This window comes from Tenrec ecaudatus, chromosome 1 (assembly GCF_050624435.1).
Source record: "Tenrec ecaudatus isolate mTenEca1 chromosome 1, mTenEca1.hap1, whole genome shotgun sequence".
NCBI lineage: Eukaryota > Metazoa > Chordata > Mammalia > Afrosoricida > Tenrecidae > Tenrec > Tenrec ecaudatus.
The window spans coordinates 27,080,876-27,093,739 of NC_134530.1; the positions used below are offsets into that span (position 1 = coordinate 27,080,876).

At 56.0% G+C, this 12,864-nt stretch overlaps 1 protein-coding gene across 3 annotated transcripts in view; it reads right to left on the bottom strand.

Moving 5' to 3' along the window:
* Positions 1-8,951: 8,951 nt before the first annotated feature.
* The window catches only part of MEGF6 (multiple EGF like domains 6), a 45,181-nt gene continuing 41,268 nt past the window's right edge, over positions 8,952-12,864 (bottom strand). Inside the window, exons 30-35 of one of the 3 annotated variants that reach the window (XM_075550319.1) lie at positions 12,604-12,732; positions 12,145-12,273; positions 11,875-12,003; positions 11,271-11,399; positions 10,047-10,094; positions 8,952-9,672 (exon numbers count right to left, since the gene is read on the bottom strand). In XM_075550319.1, coding sequence (XP_075406434.1) covers positions 9,545-9,672; positions 10,047-10,094; positions 11,271-11,399; positions 11,875-12,003; positions 12,145-12,273; positions 12,604-12,732 — 692 coding nt within the window. In that variant the 3' untranslated portion in view covers positions 8,952-9,544. Of the gene's footprint in view, positions 9,676-10,046; positions 10,095-11,270; positions 11,400-11,874; positions 12,004-12,144; positions 12,274-12,603; positions 12,733-12,864 lie in introns of all 3 variants that reach the window. The other 2 variants (XM_075550314.1, XM_075550323.1) reach the window with 2 other exon arrangements.

Here is a 12,864-nt window from a genome sequence, read left to right on the forward strand (position 1 = left end):
CCTTCACGCCTGAATTTGCTCGGTGAATCAGAGGGAGGCAGGGGCCACGACCATGTGTTCCAGGGAAAGCCTGGCAGGGGACTGGGCAGACAGGCCTCACCACCATCGGGGCCCATAGCCAGTGGGGCCTCAGCCAGCACTGCTCTGCGCCCACCCCTCCACAGCCGCCTCCCGGGGCTTGAGGTGCAGCAGGACACCCTGTGCCCTGGGGATGGCTGTAGACCTCTTGCGGAATTCTCGCTCCACGTGGATTTTAGGACCTCTCTGTGCACACCCAGCTCACTGTCTGATCACGCCAGGACATGCCGCTGTCATGTGCGGTCACCGCACTTGTCCATTCAGCTGGCTTGTCCCCAGATTCCTTCCTCTAGGTGGGGGTGTGCATCCAGCAATGCCCCCTGGTGTCTGGGAGTGGCATTGTTGGCAGGCCCTCGGGGCAGAGGTTCTGAAGCTCAAAGACTGACCACTGCTTCCCAGAGGGGCCCAAGGGCTCCATCTCCTCCCAGGAACAAGGCCACATTCCATCATCTGAACCGCCTATCCCTGGTCCTAGCGAGCTTCTGCATCCTGCAGACAGGCCTGTCCCCACATCGCCCGCCTGGAGGCGCCCTGGTGGCGTAGTGCTTACACACTTGGCTGCTAAACACAAGTTCACGACCATGAGCTGCTCCGAGGGAGAAAGACAAGGCTTTCTCCTCCCGTAAAGAATCAACAGTCTCGGAACCCCACAGGGGCCTGGAGTCACTGGCTCAGCAGTGAGTGGCAGAGGACAGCTGCACTATGTGAAATGGCCTCACACGCACTGCTCAATGGAGCCCTGGGGACACACCAGACGCTCCGCAGGGGGAAGAGGTGGCAGTTGGCTTCCATAAAGCAGTTCGACTCGGATCTGGATGGTGGCCGGGGGGCCGGCAGTGGCTGGGTGTTCTGGTTGAACGCTCGTCTGGTCCCACTGGTCCGGGCCTTTTTCAGCTCCGTGAAAGGCCTCCTGCCTTTTTCTGCCAGGTAGACTCCCAAGATACTCTGCAGGTCTGCTTGCCGTATCGGACGTGCTCTGCCGTCTGGCTGGTGACTTCTGGTGCGGAGCAGCTATTGACTCAAGCAGGTTAGCCTCTATGAACCTTGCTGAATTCGTCTACGTTGTAGCCAGCTGTAGCCCTCTGGGGTTTTCTGGAGAGAACAGATCATCCCTCTTGCCAACTAGCATACATTTGCCTCTTTGCCCTAGAAGATCTGTGCCTCTTTTTTTTTTTTAATTTTATTGGGGGCTCTTACAACTCTTATCACAATCCATATATATATATCCATTGTGTCAAATACATCTGTTCATATGTTGTCATCTTTTTCAAAACATTCTTTCTACTTGAGTCGTTGATATCAGTTCATTTTTTCCCTCCCTCTCCCATGTCCCCTTGATCATTCAGTCTTTATTTTGTCATGTCTTAAACCGACCACTGTCTCCTTCACCCACTTTTCTGCTGTCCATCCCCCCGGGAGGGAGGTCACACGCCAATTATTGTGACCTCTGATCAATCATTTGCTTACTACAGGATGGGCAGGGCCATTGGAACTCTACTGCACAGGGGTTATGAAAAGACGTCTTCTGAGTCTTAATGTCCGCTGTCATTTAGTCGCCGATGGCAACCCCAGGCACAACTAAACACTAGCCAGTGACACGTCACCCCCGTGGCTGCTCATGGATTGGACAACTGTGGTCCTTCAGGTTAATTTTTCCAAAACAGATCTCCAGGACTTTCTTCCTGTTCTCTCCCTGTCTAGAGTTGCACTGGAACCTGGCTGGTGTCATACCAACACTGAAGTCTCCACTGACGGGTGAGTGGGTGGGTGGTGGCTATGTCCGAGCACTGACTGGGAATCGGACCCAGGTTCACTGCATGGAAGACGAGGTTTCTACCAGGGAGCTCCCATGGCCTCCACTCCGGGTCTTGAAGGGGAATCCACTCACTGCTGGAACCAGTCTCTTCCTAAGAGCCCAGGTCCCAGAGTGAAATGAGAGAAGGCCCCGCTGTCCGGACTTGGTGCCCTCATGGGGAAGGCCAATCCAGCCAAGAGATGGAGGAGCTAATTCTAGGGCCAAGCAGAAAAAATAACACAGGGTAGGGCAAAGCACCACAGCATGATACTTAATGAGTGGGCAGGGACAGCATGGCTGAGATGGTATCATTTAAACAGGGACCTGGGTCATTAGTTTCTCCTTCAACGGGATGTTTGTAGTAGATGCCTAGCCTCTCACCACTGTCCAGATATCCTTTCAGCCCCCAGTTGTCCAGCAGGCATTGAGTTCTAATGAACACCTTCCCCACCTGTAGCAAGACCTCAGATTTCTCTCCTCCTCTGAAGGTGCTGACGTGTTTTCGGATGTACAAACGGTCCTGGTATTTCGGTCATCCGCATTTGACCAACTACTGCTTCCTATGTGTGTTTAAACAGCTCATCTTCTAGAGCATGGTTGTGCGCATTCTGGTACTGTCCTGCCCCAGGGTCAGAACCCAGACCGCAGTGGCCTCAGTGAGTTGCCCTGCCATCCCTCTAGGTAGTTTCTAGCGCAGCTCAGGGGAGCCCTGGTGGGGTAGTGGTGACAAGAGGGCTGCTAACTGCAAAGTCTGCAGTTCAAAACCACCATCCGCTCCATGGGGAGAAAATGAGACTTTATACTCATGGTCAAGAGTGACAGTCTCAGACCCACGGGGGCAGTTCTGCCACCCTGTCCTGTCGGGTCTGGGTCAGAATGAACTCCATGGTCGTAAAGCGAGTGACCCGGCTCCGAGTAGACAGGAGAAGGGCTGGCTGGGAATCAGGTAAAACCACCTATGGGCACACCCACGACCCCGGGAGGTGGGGGGGGGTGAGTAGAAGAGGTCTTTGATCACTAGTTGTATTGACAGGTTTTTGCTGCAAAAGGAAGCTTTATTGTTTTCATTTGGTCCCTGGCTTGGGGGATGGGCTCCAGGGCGGTGGCACTGTGGCTGGCGAGGGAGGGAGTGGGGGCAGTTTCAGGCAGAGGGTCCCTCACAGGTGGCTCGGTGCTGCAGGTTCCTGGTCAGGTTTGAGGGTGAGCCTCTGGAAGAGATCCTCGCCCTGCCCGGCCTGGGGGTTGGCCAGCCTGCGGAGGTGGGCCAGGGGGTCGCCCATCTTCTTGAGGAGTTTCACCTCCTCATCCAGGAAGTGGTTCTCCAGGAAGTCACAGAGATGGGGGTCAGTGTGAGTAGACCCCACGCATGCAGGTCCAGAAGGGCCTGGTTGAGGGTCTTCTCCAGGGCCAGTGCAGCTTCCATGGAATTCAGGTTCGACCCCACTCATCTTGAGATGGCTTCTGCACATCCTGGAAGAGGGTGCGGCCGCTGCGCTGGTTTTGCAGCTTCCAGAGACGTTCAGGCCCCCTCGCGCTTCTCCACCAGCTCGAGGAAGAAGTGCCCCCCGCCTTCCAAGGCCACATCGTCACAGTTGAAAAAGCAGCCCAGAGAGAGCAAAGTGTAAGAAGCCCATGGATGCAGATTGACCCGACGGCAGACACTGGCCTCTGCATCGGCGGAATAATTCTGACGGATCTGAGAGCTCAGGATGCGTCGGTTGGGAGGCCACCACACACCAAATAAAAGTGTTCGCTGGTCCCCAGAGGAGTGGCTGGCCGAGAAGATGGTCCCCAAGTTACTTCCGGAAAGGAAACAAGCGTGGCGGAAGGTTGGAGGCAGGGAGTCCCTGGGTCTGTTCCGTTCAAACACTGTTGAAGCAAGACACAGATCCACGGGACCACGGGGCGCGCTTCGGTAGCTTGGAGTTTTAAAAACTTATCCATCTCAGTCTTTTTAACTCACAGCCACAAAGTCAGCGCTGGCTCGGAGCGACATGGTGGGACAGGGAAGCACTGCCCTGTGGGCTTCCAAGACTCGCTCTTTAGGGGAGTAGAAAGTCTTGGTTTTGAACTGCTGACCTTGAGGTTCGCAGCCCAATGTGTAACCATTACGCCACCAGGACTCCCATCTCAGCATTTCCTAATTTTCCATGCATTCGTCCATGTTCCTAGGTTTCCAAATGTATCCCGAGGGCCCCGGAGCTGGACAAGCCGTAATTCAGCTGCATACAGTTGTTCATTATACTCTTTATTTATACTGTCACCTCTATTTGTGGGGGGTTTTGTCTTCCACCTTTCCCATCAGTCTTGCTAATAATGTGTTGTCTCTCTTGCTAGTCTTTCAAGAAGCAAATTAGGATTTCGTCCATTGCTCCAAGATGCTAACAAGTGTCTCTTCTCCATTTGCTGAGTATGCAGTTTATATAGAGATACAGTGTCTCTGTTAAAGCTTATTCAATCATGGTCACATGCCTGAGTAACATTCATTTATGTAAAAGGCATGTTGAAATTCCCAGTGGTCCTCAGTTATTTCTGTTATGTGCTGCATTGCTTCATGCATTTGTGAGGCTGTTGTTGGGTGCAGACATATTTATGTACAGCAACGTATCATGGTTTCGACCTAGTGATGTACAGTCTCCTACCATGTCTTTCTTTGGATTTATTTATATTTCTACCCATTCAAGTGTCTCTTATAGCCAACATGCTGATGAATTATTTGCAACGCAGTCTCCAAGAACCAAGCTCACTGCCATAGAGTTGATTCTGACTCACAGTGACCCTATAAGGCAGGATAGAGCGGCCCCTGAGAGTTCCCAAGGCTGTTACTCTACAGGAGTAGGAAGCCTCGTCTTTCCCCTGAGGAGCGGCTGGTAGTTTCAAACTGCTGATCTTGCAGTTAGCAGCACAATGTGTAACCATTATATCACAAATACAACAACAAAAACCCACTAGGAAACTTACTGGCATCAACACATTGCTAACAGCCCTGTAGGACAGGGTGGAACTGCCCCTGTGGGTTTCTGAGACTGTAACTCTTTAGTGGGAGTACACAGCTCCGTCTTCCTCCTGGCCACGGGGGCTAAGGCCCTTTGAGTCAAGCCTTTTGCATACACATTTAATTACTATGACATTAGTACCTGCTGACCCAGTTTTTATTACGCCGTATTTCTCCTTCTTTCTACATTTCACTGTATCGAGCAAATTTTCTCAAGATGGCTTAAAAGTTAAATCTCCTCTCCGTATTCTTGCAGTTGTTAAAAGAAAATCAAATCTGTGACCCTGACTCGTGATTCTGGCCCCATGCATGACAGAGGAAGCGGTCGTCTTCAGAGAAGCCAATTGCCAGGCCTTTATTCAGCAGCACACCGGGTGGGCTGGCCTTATAGGCCTCTAGGCTAGCGCATTCACAAATCACTTGCTTTGTGATGGATACGGCTATTCCATGGAGAGCTGCACTTACGTTGATTTTCCTGACCACTTTCTGTGACTTATCAAGGCCTCCGTCTTTCTCGCCCAACAGGCAAAGTGACTCAGCACATCCTCTGCTTGGCACAGTCCTCCCTGGTAAACTTATCTTGAGTTTCAGTGGCAGATCAACAGTCATATTTCAAACTCGCTGTGGGATGCGAGTGATGTGGCCACCGAGCACCCCATCGCCCCTGCTGGAGTTCCACCCTTCTTGCTGAAGAACCCCCTCTAAGATGATCCCAGAGGTCATTTTTGTATAGTGGGCCCCAAAACTCAAAAACTCACTGCCATGGAGTCAATGTGGACTCCTGTGGGTTTCCAACACTGTCACGGTTGGTGGGAGTAGAAAGTCCAGTCTTTCTCCCACAGAGCTGCTGGTGGTTTCGAACCACCGACCATGCAGACCGCAGCCCAGCACATGGCCACTACGCTACCAGGGCCCCTTCACCTTTATCTGACTTAGTCCTTCCGAGATCGTTCAGCTCGGTATAAAATCCAAGGCTCGCCTTCTCTTCCGTCTGCCCGTTGCAAATAGAACACAGCTCTTCTCTTGCTTTTGGTGCTTCCGCTGTAACTCCCGTTTCTCTTGTGCTCTGGGACGTGGTGACTTTAAATGTCTCTTTAGACTGTGGCTATTTCTTGGAACTCTTCCTGCAAACACCCACTTACACTCTGATAGCTCCTTGGCCATTATTACTCCATGTCTGTTTGTTTTTCTTTCTATTTGTCCTGGGCTCCTACCAGCTCTGATGACACAGAAGTTAAACATTTGGCTACTCACCCAAAATGTTTGAACCTACCTGCTTTGTGGCAGCAGAAAGATGTGGCAGTCTGCTCTGGAAAGTCCGATGAGGCGCTTCTAATCAGCCCTATGAGTTGGAATTGGCTCGTTTGGTTTCTGCCTTAGAAGATAAGGAGGCAGCAGCAGCTCAGTGGCAGAGTTCTTGCAGGAGACTACCATCAGGAGTCCCAGCCAATGCATGTCGTGCACAGTCCCCACACATCCGTCTGCCAGCAGAGGCTTGCCCATTGCTATGATGCCAAGGAATACAATGGTGGGTTGCATTTCGGTAAACCAGCTGCACGAGACTTCTCCCGTGTGCTAAAAAGCAAAGACGTCACTCTAAGGACAAACACACACCTGCCCCAAGCCAGGGCATCTTCAGTTGCCTCGTGTGATTGCAAAAGTTGGACAACAAGTAAAGAAGACTGCAGAAGAATAGATGCATTTGGATTGTACTGCTGACTAAGAATATTGAAAATGCCGTGGATGGCTGGGAGAACAAGCTCATCTCTCTTGGAAGAGGTATGCCAGAGTACTCCTCAGAGTGAGGAGGGTAAGACTTCACCTTAGGTACTTGGGACGTGTTACCAGCAGGAACCAGTCCCTGGGCAAGCACACACATGCTTGGTGAAGTCGAAGGTCCAGGCAAAGGGGGAAGATCCTCCAGGAGATGGACACTGCGGGTGCATCAATGGACTCGACACATTTGCAAGGATGGCACGTGGCCAGGCAGTGTTTTGTACACAGGGTCGCTGTGAGTTGGGACGCGATGGCACCTAAAAGCAACACGCGTTTCGGCAAAGCGACCAGCCTAAGATGGAACACAAAGAAAGTCCTGGTGATCTACTTCCCAAACTCAGCCCATGAAAACCCCGTGGATGTGGCGCACGGGGCTGCCTTCAGCTGGGGACTGGCTCGGCAGGCAGCTGCTAACAGCACCAGCATAGATGGGCATTGGCCCGTGTCATCCATGGTCTATTAGCTCTTCCTGTATTTTCTCATCTCTTTGCCTTCCGGCTGCTACGTAAGGGTGTCCTGAGCTGGAAAAAAATCCATTCAACCCACTCATCATGGCCTTCCTTCAATCTGGGTCTTTTCCACATTCGGTCTTCACAGCTGGTTCTTGGGCTGGCTGCTTGTCTAGCTCCATATTACCATGCCAACACCCTACATCAGAGGCAGATAGGCTGTGACCCGAAGAGAACTACAGAAGGAACACTGCCAGTCTAGTGCCACCCTCACATTGGTTTCTGTGCCTGAGCCCGTGCTTGCAGCATGGTGTCCGTCCATCTCCCGGAGGGCTGTCCTCTCCTGCACTGGCCCTCCACTGTCCCAAGGATGATGCACCTCTCCAGGGACTGAAGGAGGAGCTTTGGGTCATGCTTGTTTTCAGGTCTGACTGTGCTGGGTCCTTCCGTCGGTTTCCTTAGGGAGGGCTCCGGTGTTATGCGTTCAGTGATAAAGCATGTTCCTCATCCTCAGGCGCCGTCACCTTGGCCCTCAAGCGTACGGATCCTGCGTCCCAGGGCGCCATCCTCACAGGAGGAGGTCTCTCTGAGAACACTGTTGCAGCCACTGTGTCAGTCCATCTCGCTGAGGGGCTGCCTCCTCTTCTTCTTCTGCTTACTCAAACACGGTGCCCTTTGCCAGTCGCCTCTGGACAGCATGTCCAAAGTAAGCAAGACAAAGTCTGGCCATCCTTGCTTCTAAGGGGCATCCTGCTGGAAACATATGTCCATACGTTGGGCATTCATTCATGCTCACTGCCACCAATTCGATGCTGACTCATAGCAACCCAATAGGACAGGGTAGAACCACCACTGTGGGTAACCGAGACTTAGCTCTTTACAGGAGTAGAAAGCCCTGTCTGTCTCCTGCACAGTGGCTGATGGTTTCAACCGCTCATCTTGGGGTTAGCAATCCAGTGCATAACCACTGCACCACAAGGGCTCCAGGTTCTCCTGAAAGTCCCTGGTCATTTCAATATTCTTTGCCAACTTTCCAGAATGGCTTGGGTCTGACGCACCTCGGTCACCAAGGTGACATCTTTATCCCCAGACGAAGAAGAATCGAGGCGTTTGTATCTCAGTGTTGGCAAAGAATATGGAAATTCTTCTGGCAGTCTACGGTCCCCTCATTATTCTTCACCAACACCAAGATTCAAAGGCCTCCATTATTCTTGTGTCCAAGTTGTCACTTTTATAACTAAGGTGCACCTGCCCCCAAGCCATGGTCTTTTCCCGCCTCATGTGCAGGTAAAAACAGCTTGCTAGAACCAGTGACCTTGTGGTAGGTAATCAGCTGGGCACTTTAATGGGGGCACCAGGGCTCCTGAGTCTGGCAGTGCCCTCCTGGTTTCCCCTGAGATGTGATGAGTATTCGCTACCTACATAGGAGCTATGGGAGCAGGAGAGCAGGCCACAGCCCAGACCATAAGGTGACACCCTGAGGTGAGCAGTGGGGGAGGCTCAGGGCAGAGCCCCCAGGGTAACCACCAGAGAGCCACCCCCTGGACAGTCTCTCCAGCCCCTGCTCTGGACACCAAGCACCCTCTGCCCAGGCGACACGTGCCTCAGGCCAGGAGCACCATGTTTCCAGAAGTGGCCTGTCCTCCCCTCTCCATGGCTCCCCACTCTGATGGGGTCCAGGTGGGTAGGCCTGCTCAGCAGAAACCATCTCCCGCCCAGGCTGCGCTCCCACCAGCCCAGCCCTCAGCCTGGCCCACCCCTTTGGCCTGGGGACTTACACAGGGTGTCTTGGGACGGCTCACTGTGAGTTTCACTCCACCCACCTCCCCAGGAACACCCCCCCCACACACACACATGGTTTCCTACACAGGACCAGAAACTGGCCATAGTTTCAGCTTTACTGTGTACCCCACACCCTGGAGGGGCAGGGCCTGAACTCTGACTTGGCCCTGTCATCAGCAAAGACACAGGCCCGAAGGATGCTGTTGCCCTTCTCGCATGGTGGGTCTCACATTACGGCCACGCCTGTCACCTGGAGACCCCCGGGCCCTGCAGTCCCAAGTCCTGGGCCAGGGGCTGGGTAGCCTTGCAGGGAGCGTGGAGGGCAGGTAACACTGCCCATAAATACCTTGACATAAATACAGGGTGGGCTGAGCTGTGGCAGTCTCGAGCCTAGCACCAGCTGCTCCTGCTCTGAAGGCAGGGCCGCACCTGCTCCCTTAGCTGCCCTCAATCCTGGCCCAGCTGGGGCCAGGCAGGCAGGGACGGAGCCAGGCTTCCTCAGCTCCCACGTGCTGGGCACCTGGGCCAATCCACTTGCCGGACCCAGGCCGGGCCATGCAGGCCTTCCTCCTCTCCTCGGAGCAGGCACTGCATCTGTCGACAGTCCTCCGGAGAGAAGGTTCACGTGCCCCCAAGGGTGGGGCCAGAGTCCAGGGTCCCTGGAGCCCCTCAGCTTTCACCAGAGCCCCTGAGCCCCTTGGTCAGATGTGGAGGGGCGGGGCCTCGGCCAGTGCTGCTTGGAACTACTCGATCGCTGTGCCTGGATCCTGGGCTATGGACGGCCAGGCGTGTGGCTGCTGCTGGGTCCAAGGGAGAGGCTGTGTCAGCCGTTGGGGGGGAGGGAGGTACTGACCTCCCCTCCTTCCCAGCGCTGGTTGGCCCCGCCCTCACCACTGAGGTCTGGGGGCAATGTGTGCCCACCACTGGTGCATGGGGCCCCCAACCAAACTCAGTGCCTTCGAGTCCGCACTGGCTCATGGAGACCCACAGGACAGGCTAGGGCGGACCCTTTGGGCAGCTGGTGGGTTCAATCTGCAGGCGTTAACGGGTCAGCAGCCCAGTGGCAGGGCCCAGATGATGGTTAAACATCCCCTTGGGCCTTGCTCCTACCAGCCTCACCCATCCATGCAGGCATTCTCTCCTCCCCCTTCCCCCCCCCTGCCCCCCGTACCTGGGCTCAAGACTGGAGACAGGTTCTCCAGGGGCTGGGACGGCCCACCTGCAGGGAGACAGATGGCAGATGGCAGGAAGCCCCACCCTTGGGCGACTAGCATAAGGGCCAACAAGACCTAACCCCACCCAGTGGGGACCCTCCCTGACTTGCCAGGGCAGCCAGAGACCGTTGGGAGGCTGGGTTTGGGGACAGGCTGGGAAAGCAGTAGGCAGCTGTGGGGAGAAGGGAGGAACCTGGACCCACCCAGCGCTGAGGCAGCCCCTGCCAGGCTCTTCAGCCTCACAGGGAGAGGAGGGCACTGGACTCAAGGGGCCACCTAGCCCAAGGCCTCCCGCTCCAATCTCTGGAGATCCCCTGGGTGGCATCGCTGCAGTACCAGACTTGGCCACTAGGTGACACCATGGTCAGCATTAAGTCCCTAAGCAGCCAGCAGCGTCAAGCAGAGGATTGATCGTGAGGGTCCTTCTGATCCACTTCCACAACTCTTAGCAGCAGGGACATGGCTGCCCTGCCTTGGAGAGGCTCGGAAAGATGCACACAGTGCTGGGCACCAGAGGGGCCCGGGTGGCGCTAGCCTGATGGAGCGGGGAACTCGGGCTTCGGGTGGTTCCCCACGAGGCGAGGGGGTTGCCATTGCCGCTAGCGTACAAACGGGCTTGGGAGGCTCCCGGACACTTCCATTCTCTTGCCTTCAATGTTCAAGGCTTTTCCGAAGGACCCGGGTACACTGCGGGCACGTGAGTGCGTACACGTACGTGTACACACACACACACACACACACGACCTGGTGACACCCTGGATTACACCTGGGGCTGCTAACTGAAAGGTCAGCAGTTTGAACCCACCAACCCCTCCGCAGGAGAGAGCCACGGCTGGGCAGCCCCAAAGGGCAGTTTTACTGTCCGACAGGATCGGCATGAGTCGGATGGGCTGGCAGCAATGGGTGGGACATATACACAGGTGCATTTGCACCCGTGCGCTAGTGCACACGACACTGGCTCACACATGCACGCTCGCACACAGTTGCCTGGAGTGCACACACGGCGCAGGCTCACACGCACTATTGCGCATGTCTGTCCTGCCAGGCGCAGTCTTGCCCGCAGAAGCCCTTCCCGCAGGGCATACCAGCAGGGATGGCTATGGGTCTGGGGGTGGAGGAGGGTCAGAGCTGAGCTAGGGTAAAGCGCTTCCCTTCCTCCCTCCCACCACAACCCCACTCACCGTCCTGGCACCTGGGCCCCATGTAGCCATCCACACAGTGGCACTGCCCGCTGATGGGGTCACAGTCGGCCCCGCCCCCACAATCACAGTGCAGGGCACAGCCAGGCCCAAAGCGCCCCGGTCTGCAAGCTGTGGGAGGGGGAAGGCGGCTCTGAGGTCCAGGTTTGTGTGGGGCTTGTACTTCCCAGGACCCTGAGCAGTACAGCCCCTCCCCCCCACTCCAGCCCAGCCCCCAGCTCGCTGTATCCACAGCTACCAGCCCAGCAACTCCTGTGCAGGACCCCAGGAGCCAGGGTCAGTTCTACCCTTGGGGTCAACCTACATGGGTGGGCTGACCAGGAGCCTTCTTCCAATGACAGACCGACTGAGGTCCCCATGCTGGGAGAGGCCCCCTAGGCCAGGCCATCTCTGGGTGGTCAGGTCTGACTTTGGCCAACACCTGGCAACAATCTATGACTGACCCTGACAACCTGAGTGCTGCCCCACAACCCACTGGGCTGGGTGGGGGCTGCAGAGAGCCCGGGTAGGTAGCTCATCCAGCACTATAGACTCTCACCCTGATGGAGCCACCGCAGGGCCTTCCCTACATGGACCCCAGACTCACCAAGGTCACATGTGGCTCCCGTGCGCCCCGGGGGGCAAAGGCAGAGGCCAGTGGCCAGGTCACAGGGCGCCCCTCCCTCACAGGCGCACTTCTGCCGGCAGCCATGTCCAAAGAAGCCAGGCTTGCACCCTGTGAGAGACAGCGGGCTGGTTCCACCACTCCCTTCCTGGCTGGATTGGGCAAGGTGGGGAAGGTGGGGAGAAAGGGGGTGCCTGGGGTAGGGGAGGAGAGGTGAGAGAGGGCATGTTCGGGGCAGGGCACTGAGCTCACCTAGCTGACAGGACTGGCCCTGGAAGCCAGCAGGGCAGAGGCACAGCCCAGTAGTGGGGTGGCAGGGGGCTCCATGCTGACATTGGCAGGTCCCCCGGCAGCCAGCCCCGTAGAAGCCAGGAGGACAGGCTGAGGGGAGACCCGGGTCAGAACGCGATGAGGGGAGCACCTCCTCAGCCTTGCTCCAGCCTCAGTTTACCCACAGGGAGTAAAGCCACCCATGAGAAGCAGCCCCACCCCTACCCCACCCCAGCTGCCCCACCTTTACCCAGGAGGCTCTGGGTAGGAGGGGTGGAGGAGAGTGGACCCAGCAGACCCAGGCCCCAGGCCAGGGGCCCTCGCTCAGCCTTGGGCCTGCTCTCATGAAGTCCCAAGAGGACCGACTCAGCGACCTGTCATTGTCATGGCTGAGGTAGATGCAGGACCCCCCACAGGGAGGGGCTCCTGGCCCGTACTCACGGTGCTCACAGGCCGGGCCGTAGAAGCCGGGGCGGCAGTGGCAGGTTCCCGTGGCAGGCTCGCAGGCCGCGTCATTGCGACAGGTACACTCCAGGTGGCAGGCGGCCCCGTAACGCCCAGGTGGGCAGGCTGGGGAGAGGGCGGGCGGGTGAAGAAAAGGGTTCGAGGTCCGGTCCCTCCACACTGCGGTCAGTTCAAGTGACCCTGGATCTCAGCCCACACTGTGGGAGTCCAGGGTCACCCCCTGGAACGGAGGCTTCT